This window comes from Urocampus carinirostris, chromosome 1, assembly GCF_059441175.1.
Source record: "Urocampus carinirostris isolate Australia breed hairy pipefish chromosome 1, RoL_Ucar_1.0, whole genome shotgun sequence".
Lineage (NCBI taxonomy): Eukaryota > Metazoa > Chordata > Actinopteri > Syngnathiformes > Syngnathidae > Urocampus > Urocampus carinirostris.
Window position 1 is genome coordinate 26,164,803 of NC_142349.1, and position 27,831 is coordinate 26,192,633.

A 27,831-nucleotide genomic window follows, 5' to 3' on the forward strand; every position below is an offset into this window, starting at 1 on the left:
GTACGCGCACGCTTTCTTAGACGCGTGACGGCGTCCCAATTGAATGGTTTATGAAGTCATTTTTTTATTGCAACAAAACGCGGACTATTTCAAATATTTGTTTTTTAATACTTTTAATATACATACAAGTTACGGTAATGACGTGATTCACTGTGGGCGGGGGGGGGGGGATATAAGGGTTATTGTTCTATCTTCTTTATTCATGGGGGAGGATTTTTTTAAGGGTTATTGTTCTTTCTTCTTTATTCATGGGGGAGGATTTTTTTAAGGGTTATTGTTCTATATTCTTTATTCATTATCCATTATTCGTCATCGGTCAGTTCATAATACGCTACAAAGCCTAGGAGCCGGGACTCTTATCTCAGCCAAAAGGCCAAGCTAAGGTCCTAGCCTTAAAGCCTTGCTGCGATCATTGCGAATGCACCGTTCCCGGAGGTACTGCAATACCGGGCCGATGCGCGGAGTGGACAGAGCAAGCTCTTATTCCATCTCCGGATTGCAAAAAGGCTCTGTCGTGCTAGGTTTTTTGGTTTGAACAAATTTATTGACACTAAAAACAGAAAACAATCATGACAATCTCAACAGCAATTAAGCACATTCACAACATTATATTCCAATATTACGTTTTTAACAGCAAACACAAAGTGAGGTTTGAACAAACCTTCTCGAAAATCAAACATATTCACAATTTCATTATATAACATCTTTGTTAGTGTCAATAGATCCGTCCAGGCCAAAGGTACCTAATAAACCCGCCCGACAGATGGAGCCATCTCACATGGTCCAGTCGATTTGCTTCATAACAGGGATGTCAAACTCAGTTTGACTCTCGGGCCGCATCCAGACTTTCTGTTTTGAGGCAGACCAGATCAGTAAAAGAACGTCAACTTCAAATTTCTAGTTTATTTTTCAGGTATTATGCTTTATCATTCAGCCTATTTTAGTGACCTACCCTACACATTAGAATCCCCGATGACAACAGATCTTTTCTAATTATTATTATTTACATTATTCACATTATTATATAATAATTGATAATGTGAATAATTCACATTATTCACAAACAACAGGGGAAAAACGAGTTTCATGTTTGCCGTTGAATGTGTTAACTGGTTGATTTTAACAGTTGAGTGAATATAGTTTTACATCGGAACCAACTCACCACACTGTTCAAACTCAACAATGCCCTCAAGCAGCCTAAGGGAACATTTGGTTTGGATTAATAAAAAACACACAACTTTTGATAGAAATGACCTAATGACTCACTTCTAATGTTGAAATACTCAAAACTGCGGTTCAGAATAATCATCCATCGGGTTGGATGTGGCCCGAGGGCCACATGTTAATAGTCATAATGATAATAATAGTAATAATAACAATTATTATTATTATCATTATTATTATTATTACTACTATTATTATTATTATTATTATTATTGTTTTGTTGCAGTTATTGTTAGTATTCATCTCATTCTTGGTTGTTACATTTGGAATAAAAGTTTGGGACATGCAGTACTTAAGAGTGGAAAAAGTTGCCTGTTCAAATAAAACATAAAGAAAAAATAATGCCCTGTGGCTTTAGTGAATAGTTCGGGGACATTGAAAACTGAACAAGTTTTTTTTTTGTTTCTGTCAGACAGGCTCTTAGGAAGCCCCTACTTCACATTCTGGGTTTTGATACCATGATAGGAATCACTTATAATGCACAGCGACATTAAAGGGACCTATTCAGTATTTGACCCCAAGATGTCACTGTAATGTGTAGTATAGCCAAAACAACGAGTGCTATGAAGCACACGGAAAAATACAAACTACGGAGTCTCAGAGTGACCAAACTGCATCAATTTGCCTCTTGGTTTTGCAGTTTTTTTGCCGAGCCTTTCAAAAGGTTGTTGGTTTTCGCAGCAAAATAGTGGACAGTCATGTCAGCTCCCTCTAGTTGAGCATCATGTTTTGTAAAATAAATTCAAAACTCTTGACATACTAAGAAATACAGGCAAAACATTCATTTATCTTTGCTGATTATTGAAACCAAAATGTTTTTTCTTTTAATGAATTAAGTTTTCTTTCGCACTAGAGGGCACTATATAGTACACTTTATAGTACTCGATGTCTCTTTAACGCACCAGGAGCTCTATGGGTACATTTATAGTGCCCTTAAGAAAGAAAAATGTTGTTCTTACAAGGGGACTGAAGCCCATCCCAGCAAACAGGGATGGTTGCCAGCTAGTGACACAACCCATTCACACCTAGGTAATATTTTGACTTGCCAATCACCCTGCATACATATTTTTGGAATGTGGGAGGAAACTGGAGAGCCCGGAGAAGGCACGGGAGAACATTCGAACCCTACCCAGTAAAGCCAGTAGCTGGAATAGAACCCAAGGGCTCCGAAATGAGGCAGATATGCAGACACAGTGCCACCTACCAACCATTTAATGAACCTAAAAGTGGTTCATGAAGTTAAAATATCCACATTTTGAAAAGGTAACACGAGCCACATTTCCATTTAGGATGTAATGTAGCTGCTTTCTGAAAGTTTTATTGAGTAGTAAGTAAATGTTATGTCTGTCTCCATGGAAAACAAACCCACAAAATGGACTCAAAGCATGAAAGCAAAGTGGAGGCATGCCGGCTGACTAACACCAAGAGACAACTCCCAAAGACACGATGAAAGATTTTGTTACGCTAGAAGAAACATAATACAATTGCTTGAAATATAATAAATCATGTTTATTTGACACACAAATGTCAAGTTATCCAGAGGGAAAACAAACAGAATTCCTTAAATTACAAAGTGCAAAAATATTTAACAATCCCACATAAGAAGTCTTACAACCTTATGTCTTTTTTCTACCATGATTGTCGAAATACAAAAACAAGTGTGTTTGGCGATGAGTGTTTTCTTAGCATCGATTCCTTAGATCAGGGGTCAGGAACCTTTTTGACCTAAAGAGCCATAAAAGCAAAAAACGTTTTAAAAAGAAATTGAGAGAGCCACATCATATATTTTCAGACAAAATTGAAAAAAACTGCCAAACACGCTCTCTAGACAAAAGCTAATTCTTCAGCACATTTTATTTCACTGTGTCATTTGATGATTTAATCAAATGTATGAAATGATAATAATGCCAAATCTTGTGTCCAAAATCAATGTAAAAATGCAATTTACAATTTGTCTTCCACCTTCAGTTAAGAGTGTTGAGGCAATTTTTTTCCATGACATTTTTCCTTAATAACGGTTTCAAAACAATGTGCATGCAAAGTTCTTTTGTAAAAATGTCACAAATTACTGCAAACGATAAGCATATCGTCATATTCACTTTCGGTGTAGACTGCACTGAGCGAGAGAGAGACAGGGAAGTGCCTTGCGCTGTGTGCAGGGATCCATCCACCTGTACTGCTCACCCAATCAAAGTCGTTTGCCAGCTTTTTTATTTATCTGTTTAAATGGTTTCTTATCAAACTTTTGCATTAAGTTGCTTCGGCTTTATATGGCCCAAAATCGGGATGAAATCACTTGGCTTTGGAACACCACAGAGAGATGTGCAATAGTTACATTTTATTTCGGAGCCATTTGTACTCATGAAAAGAGCCATATATGGCTCCCGAGCCATAGGTTTCCTACCCCTGCCTTAGATGTTACACTTGAGAGCAACCAATGACTACTTTCTGACTGCTGCCATTGTGCAATTCCCATCGCTATGAAGCAGGAAAGATGTTCACTTTGAAAAAGTTGTGCTTCATTACCCAACAGAATCAACTGAAATAAACCATTTATTGTTCCGTGTGTTTGACGAAGTACAAACTACTAATTCAGAACTGTCTGGTAATGTATCATTTTGATAACTGAAAATACAAATTCCAACTATACATTCAAAAGCAAACGCCTAACTTAGAATGTTCAACTTCTTGAAAGGACTACTTCAAACATTTCCCCTTTTGCCCCAATAAATGACCACTAAACCAAATTTAGAAAATTGTCCCACACACAATGGTTTTCACATGTTTCTAGTTCTAAAGAAAAGTACTTTGCTAAACAATTTTTAGTGATTCTACCGACTCAACATTTTGTTTACAGAACCTTTAGTTTTTGGTACATCGATTAGAACAGGAAAAACACCCCCGCATTCGTTTCATGAACCTGTTTAAAGTACTGTACATACCCACAATAAAAAGTCTGCTTTTAAATAACTCGTGAACAGAATTTAGGTCCTGGTAGTAGTTCATACCTCTGAGAACTACAATACCCATGCTTGGCTATATTTAGTGTTGCATGAAAAATGGCCAAGTCTCTAATCACTCAAAATTTCCGCGATTTAAAATGTGTTCAGAATCTGGGTTGCTACAAACCTGCTGTTGGCAACAATTTTCTGGCCTGTTCGGTTTTAAATGTGGCAACAATGTGGCAGGCCATAATGAAGGACAGAGACAACAGAGTTTTTAAAATAATAACACAATAAAGATGGAATATTTTAAAACATGCCAGATTCATGCATGAAAGAAAGAATCCAGCAAGAGGCCAATCAGGCATTTTTGGAGTCCTCTGCAGGGAACGTGTCCACCCACTTCTGTGTCCGCTCCCGACACTGTTCCCAAGTGTACAGTGGCTGGTATTGAAAGTGGCGTAGAGCTTTGTCCGTGCTGACGGTAAATGAGGTGATAGCCACGGCCAGAGTGTAGCTGTTCAAGATGGGTGAGAAGTTGCAGAAGGGAGCCAGGATCCAGCGCAAGATGTCATTGAGCATGGCCAGAAACCACAGTAGCAGCAGCGGCATGCGCACACGCCGAAACTTGAAAGTGGACAAGAAGAGCATGTTGAAGTCTTCGTAGCTCTTGTAAGGGGAGTCATCGTAGCAGAAGAAGGCTTCCCCGCCAACGGTCTCAGGGCACTGGCGCAGAGCCCGGGCAGCCAGTACGTGCATCCACGCCACATTACCTGCGAAGAGTGAGGACATCATTTTTTGGACTGTTAACGTTTTGAATACATTTGGGGGGTGGGCACCGCAACGAGGCGGATTCAAAGTGAAGTGTTGTCTTTGTTTTTATTATCTGTATTGCAATTTGGTAAGCTTTTACTGGCTACCAAGATTTTTTAGTAGGCTTCTGTTGTAAAAGTTGTGTCAAAATGAAATGAATTTTGCTACAAGTTGTAACGGGGAGCCATACACTATAAAAAAAAATAAAAGGGGCACCATCAGTTGAGATATAAACCATAAGAGCCAAGTGTTCAAAGGGCGGAACATGTTTTAAATGCGTCACTCCCCAAAAGTCATTTTTAGTAACAAAGCAAAATCCCCCCAAAAGATCTTAAATATGGAAATTGTGTAAATGTTAGCTTTTCTATTATTGCAGAAGTGAACTTGGTGGGAAGGTATACCAAGGACCAAGCTAATTTAGAACACATCTGTCACCAAAAGGGTCGCAAATCTATGATCCACAACAAAAGCTGTCCAAAAATGCCCACATAGATACAAGGGCAACTTTTTATTTTTATTTTTAGTGTAATTTATTTAGTTTTTTTTTCTTTTGTTTAAAAAAAACAAATACATTTCTGTAAGGTTTTGTTATATAGTACAACAATGATCAGTTATGAAAGATAAAGTTACTTTCATAACATTGCACGAGCAAAGGAATAAGGACCCTGGTGCAAGAAAGAGAATAACAAACTCAGAGGGTGGACTCAAAAGACACAGATTGATTAACAATGGAATGAGGTATCAAATCAAAACACAGAAATAACACAAGACGGAAGATGTTCTGGACACAGAAGCCTCAATCTTTAGAGGAGCAATTTAGACGTAAGAGTCTTTAGGGGCAGGGCAGACCGATTGGCCTTTGGAGCTGACCATCTCATTGAGAGGTATAGATTCTCGGGTGATGGGCTGAGTCATTTTTTGTAGGTTGCTCTGGCCAAAAATAAGGTCCCTCCAGGGATCCCCACCATAATCCGTCTACCTTTATCCAGGGCCATCTCCTCCGCAAGTTGTTTGTTCTTTCTTTTTTACTGCTACAAATTATACAATAATGTCAGGCACCTCATTTGTTCACTGTCATCTAAACTGAAGTCATTTACCAGTTTGCAGAATGTTATTATATTTAATTTCAACTTGCTGCTAAGTTTTGGTCAAACAAGTTTGTTCTTTATGAAGGATCAACGAAATAATACAAGAACAAAAATTAAGAAATTGATAATACTGACACACTATAGGTTGTTTGCACTTTTTCATATTTCCTGAGTAGCATGCACATTCCTTTTAAATAAAATAAAAATCAGATGTTGATTGGTTGGCTTGGGAAGTAACACTTTTAGTCATTTAATATTCACTATTAGCCGTTCTGACAAATTACTTCATGAATTTCAAATTTTGGCACGACTTATTCATTGAGCTGGTCTGAAATTGTCTGCCAGGCTTTCTCCCTTTCCTTACTAACAGTGCCTGGGTTGCCTTTTTTTAAAATATAATTTATTTCACATCTTCATGAAACTCGAAAATCAACTTAGCTGCCGTGTAAAAACGATGCGTGACTCTTTCCCATTTTCTGATCCGTGATACTGAGATAGATCCCTGCGGTTCGTTTGAGAAAACCTTGAAAGTGCACTTATCAACCATCTACAGCTGGCTTTACATAGCCATGGGTTTTCATCCATTCTTAGCAAACGTGAACCCAAATAAGCCAAAATACACTGGCCCGACTAGATAAAGCTGCACTTATTCAGTAAGACTCTATTTCTTTATTCTACTTTTTTTGCAATACCGGCAGTACATAAAACATCGATATTCACAATCATAACCAGATAAAGTCCAAAATCAGAGCGGAGAACCATATACACACTAACAGAAAACATTTTCATTAAACACAAGACGCTGAAGGAGACAATTAGTTGACCGTAGGAAGCTGAACATAAAGACCCAGGCGGAAACAATTTCATGGGACAGAAATATGTATGGTAATTCACTTCTTTGAACATTTTTTAAAAAGCAGAATACAGTGGGACCTAGCTAGTTCGCAGTTCCACGTTCGCGGGTCTAAAAAATAATAATGATAAAATGAAATAATAATAAAAATAAATAAATATAAAATACTTTTTAAGCATTTTTGAAGGGGCGTCGCTACTTCGCAGATTTTCATTTTTCACGGGTGGTTTTGGTCCCCATTAACAGGGTCTAAAAAATAATATTAATAAAATCAAATAATTTAAAAAAAAATATATATATTTTTTTTTTTAAGCATTTTTGAAGGGGCGCCGCTACTTCGCGGATTTTCACTTTTGGCGGGTGGTTTTGGTCCCTACTAACCGCGATAACCGAGGGATTACTGTACACTGTTGGCCACTGAATCATGGTCAATGGGCCTCAAGTAGCCCCTAATCCTTAGGTAGGACTTTTTTTCTTCATAACCACCATTTGTATACGTTTCCTCGCAAATATTTTTTTAAGACTGCCCAAAATTAATCTATTAGTTTTTTTTGTAAAACTTCTGATTCAGAAGTGTAGGGTGGGCCTAAAAATCATCTTCTACTTGACTTCTGTTTTGTGGTTGCCTGATAAACTTTTTGCCGTCTATTCTGGGACTTACCGGCGTAGACTCTCCCGTGTTCTGTGGTATCAGGGACACCACCAATGATCAGGCCACCTCTTTTGACAGCCAACTTGTAGAAGTCTTTGATAAGTTCGTGGCCCTCGCCATAGATGCCCGTCGGCCTCAAAGAGCACGTGTGCAAACGTTCGCCATTTCGCACCTAGACCACAGGAAGTCAAAAGTTAGATTACTGAGACAGCTCTGATTAAGGTAACCAATGATCTCCTACTGGCAATGGACTCTGGCGCTTCATCACTTTTGCTGCTGCTGGACCTTAGTGCTGCTTTTGACACAGTGGACCATAATATCTTACTAGAATGGTTTGAAAAATGGATTGGTCTATCAGGAAGCGTCCTCTCATGGTTCAGATCCTACCTCACAGATAGGACGCACTGTGTTTAATATGGCGAAATGACATCTGAGCCTTTTAGTGTTACCTGTGGTGTTCCGCAGTGTTCAGTACTTGGCCCCCTTCTTTTCAGCATTTACATGCTTCCATTAGGTGATATTATTCGCAAGGATAATATCAGTTTCCACTGCTACGCAGATGACACTCAACTATATCTTCCGTTGGAGGAATCTGCCACACTAAATTGTGGAAATTTGGAGGCCTGTCTCACTGAGATAAAAGAGTGGATGTCACTCAATTTCTTGCGTTTTAACTCTGAAAAGACCGAAATGTTAGTTATTGGTCCAACTAAATGCCGTGACTTATTCTAAAAAACTGCTGTGAACATTGACAAATGTCACATCACACAGAGTGACACAGTTAAAAATTTAGGTGTCATATTTGACCCTGATCTATCCTTTGAAACGCATGTAAAGAAAATTACTAGAACCGCTTTCTTCCATCTTCGTAACATTGCTAAAATTCGTTCTATACTGTCTCAGTCGGATGCGGGTATCATAATTCACGCGTTTGTTACCTCCCGTCACGATTACTGTAATGCACTACTCTCAGGTCTCCCGAAGTCCAGAATCAAGAGTCTTCGGCTGGTACAAAATGCTGCAGTGAGGCTTTTAACTAGGACAAAAAAGTCTGATCACATCACGCCGATTTTGGCTAACCTGCACTGGCTCCCTGTTAGCCTAAGATGTGATTTCAAGGTTCTCTTAGTATTATACAAAATCATACATGGACTTGCTCCCTCATATCTTTCAGATCTGATTTCCCCCTATGTTCCGGTCCGAAGCCTTCGTTCTGAGAGCGCCGGTCTTCTGGTGATCCAAGAATTGTTCCGCTGGTTCAAGAGCGTTCTCCATCCGGGCACCGGTGCTGTGGAATGCTCTTCCCCCTGAGATCCGATCTGCAACCTCAGTGGAAATGTTTAAATCTAAGCTTAAAAAACACTTCTACTCCATAGCATATGAATAACCTATACTTTTCGTGGACAATATCTCTGTATTATTTGTGATTGAAACATCCTTTGCTGTCTGGTAATCCTGAAAGGGGGATGCCACATGTGCAGTCCCTTCTCAAGGTTTCTTCATTTTCCTCATTTTGAGGTTTTTGAGTTTTTCCTTGTCCTCATGTTGGTTCCAGATCAGGGGATGGTGTAATAATAGTCTGAAAAAAATAGTCTGTGTAATAACCTGTGAAGCCCTTTGAGACTCTTTGTGATTAAGGGCTATACAAATAAAAATGACTTGACTTGACTTGACTTAAATGAGTTCCTCTCTTATACCAGTTATAATCAGCACGATACACATAAGCAGGGATTTGCATCACGTGTAGTCACATCAAAACAGATTCAAGCTGATAGGAAGTTTGCTAAGTGAGACCTGAACAAAAGATGATAGCTACCTTTGTTCCATTTGCTTCCAGGACGATCTTTTCAGCCTTGGCCTTGCTCTTTGGGTAGGCCATCGTGTGCTTCACCTGGTAGGGCGTGTCTTCATTACCCCTACACAGACACCGATCAATTTAGTAATTCCGAGATGAGTGGATGTTCTTGTCCGGATATGAACCTATTTTGGCAGTGTTGCTCAGTGTAGGCAAACATTCTACCAGCCAAGGAACTGATAGGATTTAAGAGAGGTCACTAAACCCACCATAAACCATTTACAGTGGGACCTCGGTTATCGCGGTTAATGGGGACCAAAACCACCCGCAAAAAGTGAAAATCTGCGAAGTAGCGACGCCCCTTCAAAAATGCTTAAAAATAATAATAATAATAATAATAATAATTTTAAATTATTTTATTCTATTATTATTATTTTTTAGACCTGCGAAGCTCTGAACCCGCGAACATGGAACCACGAAGTAGCGACGCCCCTTCAAAAATGCTTAAAAAAAATTTATATATATATACATATTTTATTATTATTTTATTTTATTATTATTTTTTGGGGGGGGACCTGCGAAGCTCTGAACCCGCGAACATGGAACCACGAAGTAGCGACGCCCCTTCAAAAATGCTTAAAAAAATTTAAAAAATAAAAAATTCATTTTTAAAATTATTTTATTTTATTATTTTTATTTTTTAGGCCCGCGAAGCTCTGAATCCGCGAACGTCGAAGCGCGAAGTAGCGAGGTCCCACTGTACTTGCAATATTTATGAAGAAAATGTGAGCACATTTACTTCAGTGTATATTATTTAGCACACTCTAGCTGTAAAATAAACTTCATTTATTTAAAAATAAATATATTGATTTTGATTTTAGGTTTAGATTATATTCATTGGTTCGTTTGGGAAATTCACTTCCACTGACTGTAATGGGGGGAAATAACAGGCATTACAATACAAAATCAGCAGAATGACAAACATACATGACTGATTGAATGGGTCATCGGGGGCTGTTATTTAGGGGATCAGGCTTTTCCAGAGGCGGGCCCTCCTTAATCTTAATGTACTCTATCTGCGCCCTGATTGTAGTGGGATCAAGTGTTGGTGTAGTGGGTGTGTGATATCCTGGACTATTGTGTTTGCCAGTCCGATGATGGACCTGTTGTTTAAGTCTGAGAGGTTGTGTGCGGGTAGGCTGATGATTTTAGCTGCTGTGTGGGTGATTCAAGTGAGCTTTGTCCGGTTTGTCACAGAGAGCATAGTGAAAAAGCCTGTAGAGCAGTACAGTAGGATGGATTGAACAATGTTTTGGCACAGTAATAAGTAATAGGTTATGTGAACCATATACTCCTTTGAGTTTACGGATGACGGAGTAATGGGCAAAAATACATGAACTCTCATAAAAAATGTCTTTCTTTAAACACTAGTGGGTCAAGAAATTAGCATTCATTTTACTTACGAGTCTCACCTAAAGGCAGCTATTTTCAGAACATGTCTACAGTAACCTCAGCTTTCCTTTGGGGACACCCTGATGCCTGTGGACATCACGTTGGAGACCTCTGCACTACAATATGAAGCGACATCTAGTATTCAAATAATATATACTGTCCCTTTATTGACTGTTCTGAAAATCAAAAAGTAGCTTCATTGTAATACTAATTTTGTGAATAGAAAAATCACCTTCAGGCTATTTAGTATAAAAACTGTATCTGAAACATACTTCTTGAGGTTTGTATCTAGAAATGTAATATTTGTGTATTGTATTGGTAAATAAATTTCGAAAAAGATACAAAACATCTGCTGTTCCACTGTAAAATGACCATTTGAAGTATGCTTCAAAGGCTACTTTAAGATTGTTTTTGTCTTTGTCTACTGATGGTAATCACAAATTGCATACATCGAATGGGGAAATAATTAATATGTGTTGATCTCTGGTCTCTCTGTCTGGGCATAGCGTGGCATCAGTTAATTGACTCTAATGCCATGAAATGAAATGAAATGAAATGATCTACATTTATATAGCGCTTTTCAAGTCAATGACTTCCCAAAGCGCTTTACATTGTGCTTCACATTTCCCAATAGCGGCCGAGATCTGTGCAGCTATGTAAGGCGCTAACCTGCTTAGTGGAGGTATTGGGGGTTCAGTGTCTTACCCAAGGACACTTCGGCATGTAACACGGACAAGCCGGGATTCGAACTGGGATCCCTTAATCCTAAAACGATCGCTCTACCTCCTGAGCTACTGCCGCCCCCTCAAAAGCACAAACATCACAGTAGAGCAAGCATGGGTACCTAATTAGTTGACCAATGCCATCTAAATACCAATTGTTGGAGGTGTTCGAATTATAGGGAATGCTGCAGACATTTCCTCATAAACAAGAGGATTTGACAACAATGAGTCATTGCTTAGTTTTATTTGAGATGGATTGTGTCATGATTTGCCCGTTGCCCTCTCATGTGCCCGCTCCTTTGGCTCCAGCTGCTGCTTGTTTCCTAATTGGTTCCCCTCCTATTTAAACTCAGTACTCTCATTCACTCCTGCTCAGTCCGTCTGCGAACCTCAGCGCATGCAAGTACTTTTGACTCTGGCTCCTGTTTTGATCCCCGCCCGTTTCCTGTATCAATCCCCGATCCAAGCTCCGTTCTGTCCCGGCTACCCCCTATCCTGATTCCATTTCCCGTATCGATCCCCGATCCACACTCTGTTCTCCTGTCCTGGCTACCCGTATCCTGATTCTGTTTCCTGTATCAATCCCTGATCCTTCGTTTCCCACTCATCCCGGCTACCCGACTTGTTCCTATCTCCAACCACGGTCCATCTCCCGTCCCGGCCGCCCGACTTGTTCCGATCTCCGACCACACTTTGTTCGCGAGGTCTTCCCGCTTCTCCTGCCCGGAAAGCACCAGATTGCTGTCTTTCTCCTCTCGCCATGACTTCCCCGATCCATTAATAAAGCATTGTGTGAAACGTTATGCATTTGGGTCCCCTGCTTGTACCGGTCGTAACAGATGGTCCTGACGTGTTCTATCCAAACACAGGCAGGAAAAGTGCTAAAGAGTAAACCGTATCAAGAATGTGCAACGATGTGTTGCATAAGACAGCTGACCTGCCAGACAAACTTGATGGAAACATTCCTGTGGAAAAAATATGTCAAATAGCTTACCGGTGTCATAATGTGAATACTATTCAAGATCAACCTTTGTGGTACTACAACAATAAATGGTAGTTTTTGGGCATAAAAAAGGATCTGAAACCGTTTTTGTCTGAAGACAGCAGACCAAGGCGACTTTATGGAAACCAGAGTTCAAAGCAAACGTGGTGAATCAGCATTGAGGTGCAACACCACATGCATAAGGAGTGAACGGGAAACAGAAGTGAAAAAAAAACCCTAATGTACTGGTAAATTTTATTAAATCCTGATTAAAACCATTTGCTTTTATCTGCCTTTGAAAATCAAGTAGTTTCAGGATCATGTTTTCCAATATGTTGTTCTTTTCAGTAACATGTATTCTGTTATATGGTTTTATTTTTTGGGAGTATTTTACTTTTTTAAATAATCGATTGTGTGTTCTTAGTATACAATTTCTTTTAAATTTCTTACTGTGTGTAAATAACTTTAAATGCAGTACTTTGAATTGAGGGGAGCACATCAACATTCGAAACACATTTTATAAAACGAGAAACGTTCAGTATACCTAAAAACAAGATTTACCTTGGTCTTATTGTCTTAAACAGATTCACAAAACTATTTGGGAGTTGTTCTGGTGTATTAGTTACCAGTGGTGCAGAACTGCATTTAAAAAGAAAGAATGGAGTATAAAAATTGTTGTAATGCATACGGCCACAGATGCACACCGGCTCAATCGGCTGAAGGGTTATACCTGACAAAAGGCTCCCTGTTCATGTTGGGCCCGATAACTTCCATGCTGCTGGTGTACAACAGACTGCAGATGTTGTTGTCCACACATGCTTTAATCACGTTCTCTGTTCCTGAGAAAAGTGGGGGGAAAAAAACGAAACGAAACTCATTATCGGCACCAGCTTCATTCCGTTGTTAGAGGAAAGACAACGTCTAGTGCAAGATCCTTTGTTTTAGTGTATTGAAAATAAGGTCAATTATTAATCAAAAATCAGATTCTCTAAAATGCAGTACAAATGTAAAACAAACAACTAACAAAAACGTCAAAATATTAAAATGATATCGAAAGTGGTAGTTTTAATACTGATTTTTTAATTTAGCCTGTAAAGATATATGAAATTGCATCAACTATCAAAAATAATTTTACATAATAAATTCTGTATCAATGAAAAAGAGAAAAAAATATTATGGTATTGTCATCTTTTCATTAACAAATTTGTGATAAAAATGCCAGGGAAATAAAATTTAAAGAAACTGATCAATTATTTTCAATTATCTTTCTATAAGTCCCTCAAGTTAATTTAGTAATACATTGCATACAAAAATTACAAATACATAATCACATCCGTTAAATGCTTAACTTTATTGATAATTTCCCCAAAATATTGTCATGTCTGGCGCGGTTGCCATGGCGCCCAGTTGGTCCCGCCCATGGACACCGGCTTCTTGACAATATTTAAACGCGTTCCTTTGAAGGGTGCATTGCTGGATCGTTTGTTATACCTGGTAAACTTTGGTGAGACTTGGGTGAGATTTCTGCAAGTTCTGTTTAATTTTGAGAAATGCCTAGTCTGTAAATCTGCCTGCATTTAATCCTGTTTTGTTTTTGGTCTGATCCGTTTTGGACAACTTTTCTTTTGATTGGATTTCTAATCCACTCCGCGACCATCGATCCCCGGATCGAGTGTGCGCACCCTCCTTTGCTTTATCCAATAAATTGTGTGAGTAAGTCTACGCAAAAGAGTTCTTACTTCCTGCTTCCCGCTCCGCTACGTGACAGAACGATCCAGCCAGAAAATAACTCAGTGGATGATCACACCAGCGAAAATTGGGGAAAGCTGGACACTCCCTACGCTCTCCAGCAGTTGGATCGGACGGAAGGCGACGTCTGGCGATCGTCCAGTGATGTCACCGCCCTTCAACTGCAGGTCGAGCAAACTCAACGGAGCATACAGCGCCAGATGGAGCAATTAGCTCATCGGACTGAGTTCATGTCACGTCAGCTGAATGAGCTCCTGTCGGCAACGGCCCCGCCTCCCGGGGCCCCTTCTCCGGCCGCGTCGTCTCCAGAAAGACTTGGCGCCGAGCTGTCCGAGGTCCCCGTCGACCTCAACGCCAGCCTGTCTCGACGTCCGCCCGTCCGCCTGCCTCGACGTTCGCCCGTCCGCCTGTCTCGACGTTCGCCCATCCGCCTGTCTCGACGTCCGCCTGCCTTCCCACCGGTCTCAAGATCCGTCCGTCCGCCTGTCTCGACGTTAGTCTGCCCGCCTGTCCCGATGTCTGCCTGCCATGCCTGTTTGTCGACCTGTCTGCCTGCCTGATTCACCAGTCTGCCTGTCTGACTCCCCTGCTCGCCTGTCCGACTCCCCTGCTCGCCTGTCCGACTCCCCTGCTCGGCTGTCCGACTCCCCTGCTCGGCTGTCCGACTCCCCTGCTCGGCTGTGCGACTCCCCTGCTCGCCTGTCCGACTCCCCTGCTCGCCTGTCCGACTCCGCTGATCGCCAGTCCGACTCCACTGATCGCCAGTCCGACTCCGCTGATCGCCAGTCCGATTCTTCCGACTCTTCAACTCGCCCGTTCGATTCTCCTGCAACGACCGATCTGTCTGAGGTTCCCGCCTGCTTGCCTGATTCACCCGTCCGCCTGTCTGATTCTTTTACCAGCCGGTCCGACTCGTCTGCTCGCCACTCCGATTCGTCTGCCGGCCATTCCGACTCTTCGACTCGCCTGTTCGTCTCTTCTGCAACGCCCGACATGTCTGAGTCCGACTCGTCTGCTCGCCACTCCAATTCGTCTGCTTACCAGCCCGGTTCGTCCCCCCGCCACTCCGATTCGTCCGCCTGCCGGTCTTGCCTCTCCCTGTTCCTGCGTTTTCAGAGGCTGGAGTGGGGCTGCCCTCTTCGGGAGCATCGGCCCATTCTGGGGGGCAATGTATTTAGGTTTTTTTGGGACCTCAGGGGCTGTCCCTTGAGGGGGGGATTCTGTCATGTCTGGCGCGGTTGCCATGGCGCCCAGCTGGTCCTGCCTATGGACACCGGCTGACCCGCAGTGACTGATTGCTTCTTGACAGTATTTAAACGCGTTCCTTTGAAGGGTGCGTTGCTGGATCGTTTGTTATACCTGTTAAACTTTGGTAAGACTTGGGTGAGATTTCTGCAAGTTCTGTTTAATTCTGAGAAATGCCTAGTCTGTAAATCTGCCTGCGTTTGATCCTGTTTTGTTTTTGGTCTGATCCGTTTTGGACAACTTTTCTTTTGTTTGGATTTCTAATCCACTCCGCGACCATCGATCCCCGGATCGAGTGCGCGCACCCTCCTTTGCTTTATCCAATAAATTGTGTGAGTAAGTCTACGCAAAAGAGTTCTTACTTCATGCTTCCCGCTCCGCTACTTGACAAATATATACATTTCTTGACATGTTCTGTATAAACCCAGCAAGGAGTTCATTTGTACAACACATATAAATTATGTAAGGGCCAGTGTCCATATATAGTGTCATCAAGTGGTCAATACCTAAAATCCAACAAATATAAAGCACACACACTGGTGCCTCTTGGTAAGACTAACCCATTACTCTTAATAAATATTTGGAGTATGTGAGTGACAAATGCATTATGAGTTGATTTGTTGGTTGGATTCCTTTACCATTAGGGTTATAGGGACACCACTTTTCTGTAGTGTGTTTTGGGCAAGCCAGGTGGCGCCCACCCCTCCCCAGGCCAACATACGTAAATATCAAATAATGATGTATCATAGTTATGTAAATAATCCAGTTATGTAAATATTATAAAATAATATTACACATGCTTTGTTTTTTATTTACTACTCAAGAATTGGTTTTGAACAAAACCGTGCAGCATAAACACCTACATTACACATGATGTTTTTAATTATATGCATTCAAACATTAGATACACATTAGAATTGCTTCATTATCAAAATACTAAAAATGTTTAAAACAGGACTTCTTCTGTCCATAGAGAGTATGAAGAAATATGTGGCAACACACTTTAACGTTAGCACTAATGAAGGGTTAGCATGCTTGCACGGAAGCTTAACTATTCAAACCGCGCAACAAAAAAAACCATGAAGAGACATCCCCACATTAAAGTTTCTCTTTAAGTGTTACATCACAATTTCTTGCAACATCTGTCAAGTAAATGAATGGTGTCATCAATCTTCCTATGAACAGAAAGTCTTTGAGATAGACCACTAAGATAGTATGTAACATTTTAAGGTTTCTGTTATGTGCCCAAACTTCAGTAGTAAGAAAAAAAACGCATTAAGAAAAACAAAAACAACTTGTGGAAAACAAAACAAAACAAAAACCCACTAGTGCTTATGTTACGTTAGTCATCAAACATCCCACCTAGGCCAAAACATCCTCTTTTTAGTTCTTGGAGAAACTGACATCAGTGTGATGTCATTTTTTTGCTAGCAAATTTTGTAACCCTCCCTGTGGAGGTAATGACCTTGTTGTCCTGCGCAACAGGAGTTGACAACATTGTGTGGAAGCTGTCATGACGTCGGAACATTTGAGGGCTGCTGGAAAAATCTCAAGCATGGCTGAATGGCAGCACTTACAGCCATCTGATGATGGAGCCTTCGCATCGCAAAAATGGGTGCGATTCATACACGCTATGATGTTATTTCGTTGTGTTTCTTTACACGTCCAAATGAAACATGATGCTGAGCATTTTAGCGCATGTTTTGATAACAGTGTAAAAAAATGCTTGAAAGAAATACAAATGTTGTGTACATGACTGCCAAGCGGTTAACCCGGGGTTTGGTAACCCAAAATGTTGAAAGAGCCATAATGGACCAAAAAAAGAAAACATGTTTGGTGCCGCGAAAAATTAAAAGTTTCATATAAATGCAAAATATGAGCTCAACCCGAAAATTGGGTCAGGCCTAAAATGTTAATCATTACGTTTGGGTTCGGGCCAGGTTGGGGTTCTCTGGCTAATTTTTTTTTTGTTTTGTTCTGAATTTCCAACTCCCTGTGTAAAGTAAAATAGTGTAAGTAAAATATGAAATTTCGAGTTTGCTTTGAGCTCATTCAATCAAATCAAGTGAATTGGTCGGGCTGGGGCTGGATAGGGCTTTATTCCTGCAGAACCGGGTCAGGTCTGGCTGAATTTTTAGGCTCGATCATACCTCTATACAGAAACCATTTTACATTATCAAACTTTTCGGAAAAAAACTCAAGGGAGCCATTGCGGAGTGCCAAAGAGCGGCACATGTATATATATATATATGTATATATATATATATATATATACATATACATATACAGTGCATCCGGAAAGTATTCACGGCGCTTCACTTATTCCACATTTTGTTATGTTACAGCCTCCTTCCAAATTGTATTAATTTAATCTCTTATCTTAAAATTCTACACAAAATACTCCATTATGACAATGTGAAAAAGTTTTTTTTTTTTTTAACTTTTTTTGAATTCATTAAAAATAAAAAGCTAAGAAACCACATTTACATAAGTATTCACAGCCTTTGCCATTAAGCTCAAAATTGAGCTCAGGTGCATCTTTTTTCCACTGATCATCCTTGAGATCTTTCTACAGCTTAATTAGAGTCCACCTGCAGTAAATTCAGTTGATTGGACATGATTTGGAAAGGCACACACCTGTCTATATAAGGTCCCACAGTTGAGTGTGCATGTCAGAGCACAAACACCAAGCATGAAGTCAAAAGAACTGTCTGTAGACCTGCGAGACAGGGTTGTCTTGAGGCACAAATCTGGGGAAGGATACAGAAAAATGTCTGCTGCTTTGAAGGTCCCAATGAGCACAGTGGCCTCCATTATTCGTAAATGGAAGACATTTGGAACCACCAGGACTCTTCCTAGAGCTGGCCGGCCTTCTAAACTGAGCGATCGGAGAAGAAGGGCCTTAGTCAGGGAGGTGACAATGAACCCGATGGTCACTCTGTTAGAGCTCCAGCGTTCCTCTGTGGAGAGAGGAGAGCCTTCCAGAAGGACAACCATCTCTGCAGTAATCCACCAATCAGTCCTGTATGGTAGAGTGGCCAGATGAAAGCCACTCCTTAGTAAATGGAACATGGAAGCCCGTCTGGAATTTGTCAAAAAGCACCTGAATGACTCTCAGACTATGAGAAACAAAATTCTCTGGTCTGATGAGACAAAGATTGAACTCTTTGGTGTGAATGCCAGGCGCCATGTTTGGAGGAAACCAGGCACCGCTCATCACCAGGCCAATACCATCCCTACAGTGAAGCATGGTGGTGGCAGCATCATGCTGTGGGGATGTTTTTCAGCAGCAGGAACTAGCAGACTAGTCAGGATAGAAGGAAAAATGGATGCAGCAATATATAGAGATATCCTGGATGAAAACCTGCTCCAGAGCGCTCTTGACCTCAGGCTGGGGCAAAGGTTCATTTTTCAGCAGGACAACGACCCAAAGCACACAGCCAAGATCTCAAAAGATTGGCTTCAGAACCACTCCGTGAATGTCCTGGAGTGGCCCAGCCAGAGTCCAGACTTGAATCTGATCGAACGCCCCCTGAGAGATCTGAAAATGGCTGTGCACAAATGTCTCCCATCCAACCTGATTGTGCTTGAGACTTATTGCAAAGAAGAATGGGCAAAACTGCCTAAAGATAGGTGTGCTAAACTTGTGGGATCATATTCAAAAAGACTTGAGGCTGTATTTGCTGCCAAAGGTGGATCAACAAAGTATTAAGCAAATGCTGTGAATACTTATGTAAATGTGATTTCTTGGTTTTCTATTTTTAATAAATTCAAAAAAAAGTTAAAAAAAAAACTTTTTCACATTGTCATAATGGAGTATTTTGTGTAGAATTTTGAGATAAGAGATTAAATCAATACAATTTGGAATGAGGCTGTGACATAACAAAATGTGGAAAAAGTGAAGCGCTGTGAATACTTTCCGGATGCACTGTATATATATATATATATATATATATATATATATATATATACTGGACTGTCTCAGAAAATTAGAATATTGTGATAAAGTTCTTTATTTTCTGTAATGCAATTAAAAAAACAAAAATGTCATACATTCTGGATTCATTACACATCAACTGAACTATTTCAAGCCTTTTATTATTTTAATATTGCTGAATTTGGCTTACAGCTTAAGAAAACTCAAAAATCCTATCTCAAAATATTAGAATATCATGAAAAAGTATACAAGTAGGCTATTCAACTAATCACCTGAATCATCTAATTAACTCGAAACACCTTGCGAGGGTTTCCTGAGCCTTAAAAACACTCAGCTTGGTTCAGTAAACTAAATCACAAGTATGGGGAAGACTGCTGTCCAGAGGACCATCATTGATACCCTCCATCAGGAGGGTAAGACACAAAAGGAAAATTCTCAAAGAGCAGGCTGTTCACAGAGTGCAGTTTCAAAGCATATCCACAAAAAGTCTGTTGGAAGGGAAAAATGTGGCCGGAAACGCTGCACAACCAAGAGAGATGACCGCAGCCTTAACAAAATTGTGACGAAGAGCCGCTTCCAGAATTTGGGGGAGCTTCAAAGACAGTGGGCTGAAGCTGGAGTCCAGGTATCAAAAGCCACAGTTCACAGACGTGTCCGGGAAATGGGCTACAATAGCCGTATTCCCATGGTCAAGCCACTTCTGAACTCAAGACAACGGAAGAAGCGTCTGACTTGGGCTATGGAGAAGAAGCACTGGACAGTTGCAGAGTGGTCCAAAGTCCTCTTTTCAGACGAAAGCAAGTTTTGAATTTCATTTGGGAGTCAAGGCGCCAGAGTCTGGAGAAAGGCTGGAGAGGAGCAAAATCCAAGTTGCTTGAAATCCAGTGTGAAGTTCCCACAGTCAGCAATGGTTTGGGGAGCCATGTCAGCTGCTGGTGTTGGTCCACTGTGTTTCATCAAGTCCAGAGTAAATGCAACTGTGTACCAAGAGATTTTAGAGCACTACATGCTTCCATCTGCTGAAAAGCTCTATGGAGATGAGGATTTTATTTTCCAGCATGATCTGGCACCTGCCCACAGTGCCAAAACCACCAGTAACTGGTGCACTGACCATGGCATCACTGTCCTTGATTGGCCTGCTAATTCCCCTGACCTGAACCCCATCGAGAATTTGTGGGGTATAGTTAAGAAGAAGATGAAAGACACCAGACCTACAAATGCAAATGAGCTGAAGGCCGCTATCGAAGCATCCTGGGCATCAATAACACCTCAGCAATGCCACAGGCTGATTGCCTCCATGCCACGCCGGATTGATGCAGTAATCCGTGCAAAAGGATTCCCAACCAAGTACTGAGTGCATCAATGGACATTTTCAAATGTTTGATTTAGTTTTGCTGTTATAAAATTATTTTTTTTACTTGGTCTGAGGAAGTATTCTAATATTTTGAGATAGGATTTTTGAGTTTTTTTCAGCTGTAAGCCAAAATCAGCAATATTCAAATAATAAAAGGCTTGAAATAGTTCAGTTGATGTGTAATGAATCCAGAATGTATGACATTTTTGTTTTTTTAATTGCATTACAGAAAATAAAGAACTTTATCACAATATTCTAATTTTCTGAGACAGTCCAGTATATATATATATATACATTTTGTATCCACCCCCCAAATATAAGATAGAGATTAAAATTGCATTTGTAAAGTATGATATGCAGCATCCAATTATCAAGCCATTCCCAGGTAATTTCTCAAAACTCAGGCAACATGTTATCTTTGATTTCTCGTGACCCTAGCAATTGCAACAACATTTTTGTCATCAGCATATGGCAAGATATCCCCTGAAAGGGAAGGGGGAAAATGTTTTGGGGGATGAAAATTCACAGGTTTGCATGAGCGGGTTTATTATAGAGACCTTTATTGTAATTATTTTCTTAAGTTCAAGAACTGTAAACCAAATTGTGGGAAATTAAATGGGTTCATTGCAATGTGTTGAGAACTTTCTCCGAACGTGTACATTCTGGCCAAAAAAGTCGTAATAATTTCGAATAGGAATACAGGAGACCGAATTCAAGCAAAAAATGGATGGACTATAGAAAAATGAAGGACACCACTTCCTAACAACAAAGACTGGAAATTTAAAATGACTTCATCATAGTAGATATTCCCAAACATGCTTTCATCTTTGCTGTATTTTGGTTGTCGCGTGTTAAAACAGCACAATAAAAAGCAAGTTTGAAAAAAAAGTAGGTACAAATACTGATGATGAAACCAAAATTTAAGGTGCAATGTTGGCATAATACTTATTACTAATATTAGTAGAAACATTTTCTGAAAAAAATAAAAGCTATCTTTTCCTTTGAAAAAGTGTGAATGTAAAACAGACGTGTTTTAGATGCAATCAACTCAATCCGCTAGGTCAGAACTGTCAACATTATGGTCTGCGGGTCGGGTCGGGTCGGGTCCCTCCGGTCGCCAGAGGGCAGTGTTGAGTTTGTATAGCGTGGTGAGTTGGTTCGGGTGTAAAACTGCATTCACTCAGTTGTTTAACTAAACCAGCTAACACATTCAATGCAAAGCCTGAAAATCTTTTTATCCCCACAGTTTGTAAATGAATGTGTTTTTTTTTATTAAAGATCCTGTGTCATTATTATAATTGTAGGGTAGGTTACTAATGTAGGATGAATGACAAAGCATAGTAATTTAAAAAAAGCTAAAAAGTTGACATCCTATCACTGATCCGGCCCGCCTAAAAAAAGAAAGTCTGGATCCGGCACCAGAGCCAAACTGAGTTTGGCATCCCCTGCACTAAGTTAAATCAATAAAAGCAACTTAAGGTAAACATAATTTAATATGCCCTAAACAAACAGATAAGGTACGTAGCTAGTGGACAAGGAAAACAACTCAACTTTTCTGACATAATAAGCGCTATGATTGCATGCCCACCTGTGACATTGACGGCATAGATGAGAGCTTCTGGGATTTTGTGCCAGACGTCCACCAGGCTGGCGGTGTGGATGACGACATGAGCACCACGAGATGCCTCCAGCACGCATTCATAGTCTGTGATGTCACCTTGGATGACTGTCACTTTGGTCTGGCCTGAAAAGTTCAGACGATAAAAGATAAAAGACAAATGCAAGGAGACACAGCATTTTCTAAGAAACATAAGGTGAAGCCACGAGGAAGCATATTTTCGAGAATAGCAAAAGCTACTCTGGGCGGCTATACTTATAGTCCCAAGTGACTTCTAAAGACAGGAAGTTTTTGAGGAGTGTAAGATAGTTGTAGAACGTTTTGCATTATTTGAAGACCTTAGTTAGTTGTTCTTACTAAAGACCACCTCAACAAGCTCCACAAGGGCTCAATCCTACAAAGAACAAAAAAAAACTTTTAAAGGAGATAAGGCCTATCAAAAGTATATAGAGCAGGCATGTTAAACTCATTTTGGCTCAGGAGCCAGATCCAGACTTTCTCAGGTGGGATCAGTAAAAAAATGCCTACCTTAAATATTTAGCTTGGTTTTTCAGTGCTGTGCTTTATCATTCAGATTACATTTGTAGTCTACCCTACAAATTATAGTCACGGACTAAAAGGGATCGTTTGTAAGTAAAAAACATTTATTCACAAACAATACAAAAAATATATTTTCGTGTTTGGCATAGAATCTGTTTGACAGTTAACTTAATGCAGTTTTACATCTGAACCAACCCATTACACTAAACAAACTCAAATGGGAGCTATGAACAAAAGTATGCTTTTTAATGCACTGTGCAAACAAATGTCACTCCATTAAACCTTTTTCCAGTCTCTATTATTGCATTCTTGCAGTTAACTTTCTGCTGTTGGCTCCGGAAACGTGTTACCTTGACAAGTGCATCAATATCAGGTGTCAAATCCTGAGTAGCAGCACATTTAACAAAGTCATTTAAGTGTTTGATTTTTAACCTTTAGCGCTGCTTCGTTTTATTATTTTTTATCATAGAGATCACCTGTTCACACAGATAAGTAATCCCAAACACGGATACAGTGGAACCTCGGTTTTCGAACGCCTCTCAGGTCGGACAAATCGGTGTTCGACCAAAAATTTCGAGAAATTCTTGCTTCGCTGTTCGGTCAAAAAATCGGAGTTCGAACACCGGTACGCTAGGGATGCGATGCTGAGCGGCGTACGGGTGTTTTAGCCCCTAATTATGCCCCTGAAGAAGGTCGGTGCACGCAGGACAGGTGAAAAAAAAAACAAGTTGTTCGTCCAAAAATTGCCTTTAAGAAAGACAAAATAGCTAAATATGAAAGAGTTGTACGAATTTTCGATCTTGCTAGTGAATACAGCATGGCTAAATCGACTATCAGTACGATAGTAAAGAATAAAGAGGCTGTGAAATGGAGTGATGCGGCTAAGGAAGTTAGCACTATAAGCAAGCAACTGCCGCAAGTTTTGGAAGAGGTTGAAAAACTTTTGATGATTTTTCTCTCCCCACCGTCCACCACAAAGGTAAGAAATCCTATTCATAATCCTTTTTTTTTTTTTACACGTTCATGTTAGCGTAATCTTTCGTACGGAATATTACGCCAACGTATGATTAGCCTGGGTTAGCTTTATGTTTACGTTGAACATTCAAGGTAAACATTCAGGGTGTTGGAACGGATTAAAGCGATTTACATTACTTTTAATGGGAAAAACGATTTTCCGTGATCGACCAAATCGGTTTTCGAACAGGGTTCTGGAACGGATTATGGTCAAGAACCGAGGTTCCACTGTAGAACACATTTGCTCTTTTACACCATTACTGCCCTCTATCGGCGAGAAGGAGCATTTGGTTTGTATTTATCGCGAAAAAAATCATAACTTTTGACAGAAACAAGTTATAGACGTGCTTCTTTTTTTTGACATACTCAGAAATTTACAACTTGCCAAAATTAAGAATCCGGCCTGCGAGCCAGATGTTTGACATGCCTGAGATACAGGGTGTTCTAATGTTGCATTCAGTGAAGCTGATAAATATGTTCTATCCCACTTGATCGTCAAAAGCCTTTGAAACAAATGTAAACACAAAAATGCCTTGTGGCAGGGGACAGGAAATCAAATTTGCGAGCGACAAGTTTCTTTACAACCAAATTTATATTCCCAAGTGAAAATGACAAGCTTTTCCATATAGCCAATAACTTTATAAAGAATGTTTCAAAGTGAGTGCCGTTACTTGTATTGACATCTTCATCTGTTTCGTGCCAAGCTCCTTTCCTTTTAGTTTCAAGTGAATGTTTTAAAACTCTAGGGAACATTAGAACTGTGAAAAGGGCAACTTTGTGGTTCAAAGAAAGAATAGTGACAAACTTATTGTTGAACATACTTTAAAACTTTGAATGATAATGTTTTATTTTGACATATATTATTTTGTGTGTTACAATTAATAGTAGGGGAGTCCAAGGATGGGTGTGGTGGGTGTGGGCTGCGCTCTTTAGTTAGAGGGGGCCCGAGGGCCTGTTAGGTACTCGAGCGTGTTTGCCAACACACAATGAAAGTCCGAACAAAGCGTTTTTCCATGAACGTCCGCGTCAGTGGACAACGGTAATGTGGATCTAACAGGGAAACGCCTCCTCTTGATGGAATTATTCAATTTAAGCATGGAAGCCAAGTTCAAACACAGCTCTCTCGCTAAGTAACAAAACACAAGTGCGGTATCCCGATGACACAGGCTGTAGGTGCTGACAGGCTGGCAGGAAACACATGGGAGTTGAACATCCTGGTGAAGATCATCTTGCTTCTATTTTTTTAAATAAATTCCTCATACTTTACTGATTTATAACTAATGTGTTTATGTTCATAACATGAATGGCTATTATGTAACTGTAGATGCACCATAAATTGGTTGCTTTCCAAAGGACTGAAGGTGAGCTCCAACGGCTCGCTTGGAACAAAGTACAAAACTTGAACAAAACTAGTCTGGTTTATAAATCATTATATCATAAAAGTAACTTAAAGAGACCAGATGACAAATAAAAACCTGCCTGGTTGATGTTTAACCTAAAATATTTTTAGTTTGTTTTGGGCTTTTTCTTATTTGGGCACAGCACCAAAACAACATTAAAAAAAAAGAAAAAAAAAAGAATAAATATTTGCACACAATCAGCTGTATAATACAATAATATAACATGAACTCAAAGAGAAAAAGCTGAAGCTGAATCGTTTAAGTGCCTACGCTTATTATGATTCATCTGGAAGCAAAAACTATTTAAAAAGTAAAACAAGGAAATCCAAACACTACTCTTAAGTTTCATTGCCCGTAAATAATTTTGAACAAAAACAGAGCTCAACTCAAAAAGATTGTTATTTCTTTCCCTGTAAAAGCAATCAAATAACACCTGTACTTTCTAATTTCATAACCTGCACCTTTCTTTGTTCTAACAGTCATTTTTTTCTTAAAGGGACAACGCGTAATATTTGACAACTAGATGCTGCTGTATCGTTACTTGCAGCAGAAAATGATTGGTTGTGTAATATTTGACCAACAGATGGATCTGTATTGTCTAATGCGGACAAAAAATAGTGCTAAAGGAGCACAGCATAGCAGCAAGATGCCACAAAAACATGGCATCTTGGGTATGGAAAAGACTACTGGGTATGGAAAAGAAATTCAAATTTCTCGACCTATCTTGGAAGGGGGATTGCCTCATGTGCGGCCCCTTCTCAAGGTTCCTTCATTTACCTCATGTTGAGGTTTTGAGTTTTTCCTTGCCCTCATGTAGGTTTTAGATCAGGGGATAGTGTAATAATAGTCTGTGGTTTGCAATAATCTGTGGTCTGTGCAGCCCTTTGAGAATCCTCGTGATAAAGGGCTATAGAACTAAAAATGACTTGACCCAAATATTTCTAAAAAATAACATTGGTATGACAGTTCAGTATTTGTTGCTTAAAATTCAAATCAGTATTGTTTTGCTTTTAATGAATTAGGTTTTGTTTACCCCTAGGAGGCACTAAATAATACACTCTGTCCCTTTGATGTGGTGTTCAGCCATAGTTTGAATAATAATAATAATACATTGTATTTTGAAGCTCCTTTCAGGACACTCAAGGTTGCAGTACATATGAATAGGACACAACAATAAACAAAGAGTGAACCAAGAGTAAAACAAGCAAGTAATAAATAGCAAATAAAACACATAGGAGTTAAAGGGGCGGTATGTGAGGCAGATGGTCAAGGAAAGGCAAGTCTGAGGAGGTGAATTTAAAGTTAAATTTAATGTTAAATCAGAAGCCATTGAATCAGGGTTGGATTTATTTATTTGTTTTGTTTGGTTGATTTATTTTAAAATGTTATTCATTTTATTTCGTGTGTGTCTAAATGTAAGAAATTTGGAAGTCCAATACATTTTTATTCAAAAGTAAAACATGAATTAAATAAACTTTGCGAAATTGCAATGTGATTCCAAATAGTCGCGGCTAACTTTCCTATTCAAGAGTTTTCTTAACGGGTTGACTTTCGGATCTCACTTACCGGTTCCGAGGTCGCTAAGTCCGGGGTCTGTGTACTTGTCAAAGACTCGGACCTCCGCCACAGCGTCTCCTTCCTGGTCCAGCAGAACCCGAAGCAGGTGTCGGCCCAGAAAGCCACAACCTCCGGTAATAAGGTACACGAAACCGGAGCGGCGGTCTGACATAGTAACGAGCGGTCCAATTCTCGCGTTAAGTTTGATGGCAAGTGGGAGTCTAGTTTGAGTCATGAGTAGTGCAGCAGCCTCTCCATACCGTTGGGCTGTGCTGCGTTTACGGACCCTTGGACAGCCTGTTGCTTCTTTTTGTAAATTATTTATTTAGAAAAGTCTGAATTCTAAAAGGTAGTTCATAGTTGTCCTGCGAAATTTCAAAAGTTAAAATAGTGACTATTTTGGAAACGATCATGCATTCAATGGCATCACTTTAATTAGTATCGTTTCCCTAGTAACGAGATAAGAGGGGTCCGGTGCATACAAACCTTCGTATATCAGTAACAGAACCGTAAAGTTACATCTTAAACGGACATGGACCTAGTGCAAGCTAGCTAAAATCACTCTTTCAACATTCATGTATTTATGTGTGTTGTGTTGTGATTGATGTTGGGTAAAATCTAATTTGTATTTTTTCATATATTTTTTTTCTATTCAAACATCACATATATAGATATATACGTCCTTCTAAAAAATTGCATATTGTAATAAAGTTCATTATTTTCTGTAATTTACTGATAAACATTAGACTTTCATATATTTTTAAATCATTACACACAACTAAGGTAGTTCAAGTCTTTTATAGTTCTAATATTGATGATTTGGGCTAAAAAATGGAAGGAAAACCAAAAAATCTCTCTCAAATAATTAGCATATTACATCTGACCAGAGTCAAC

The 27,831-nt window shown here is 39.7% G+C and overlaps 1 protein-coding gene and 1 pseudogene across 2 annotated transcripts; both read right to left on the reverse strand.

The window, feature by feature from the left end:
• Positions 1-420: 420 nt before the first annotated feature.
• LOC148374091 (U2 spliceosomal RNA) lies at positions 421-505 on the reverse strand (annotated as a pseudogene).
• Positions 506-2,712: 2,207 nt separating this feature from the next.
• Positions 2,713-27,187, reverse strand: hsd3b7 (hydroxy-delta-5-steroid dehydrogenase, 3 beta- and steroid delta-isomerase). 2 transcript variants are annotated; one of them, XM_088332221.1, is made up of 7 exons: positions 26,947-27,187; positions 22,397-22,552; positions 13,254-13,362; positions 13,085-13,162; positions 9,389-9,488; positions 7,582-7,744; positions 2,713-4,939 (listed from the first exon to the last, which is right to left on the reverse strand). In XM_088332221.1, exons 1-7 carry the CDS (start codon positions 27,170-27,172, stop codon positions 4,527-4,529), a joined length of 1,245 nt encoding a protein of 414 aa, XP_088188347.1. In that variant the 5' UTR covers positions 27,173-27,187; the 3' UTR covers positions 2,713-4,526. The 2 variants fall into 2 exon arrangements, with proteins under 2 accessions (XP_088188347.1, XP_088188358.1); XM_088332232.1 differs by lacking the exon at positions 13,085-13,162 and having other exon boundaries at positions 26,947-27,185.
• Positions 27,188-27,831: the final 644 nt, after the last annotated feature.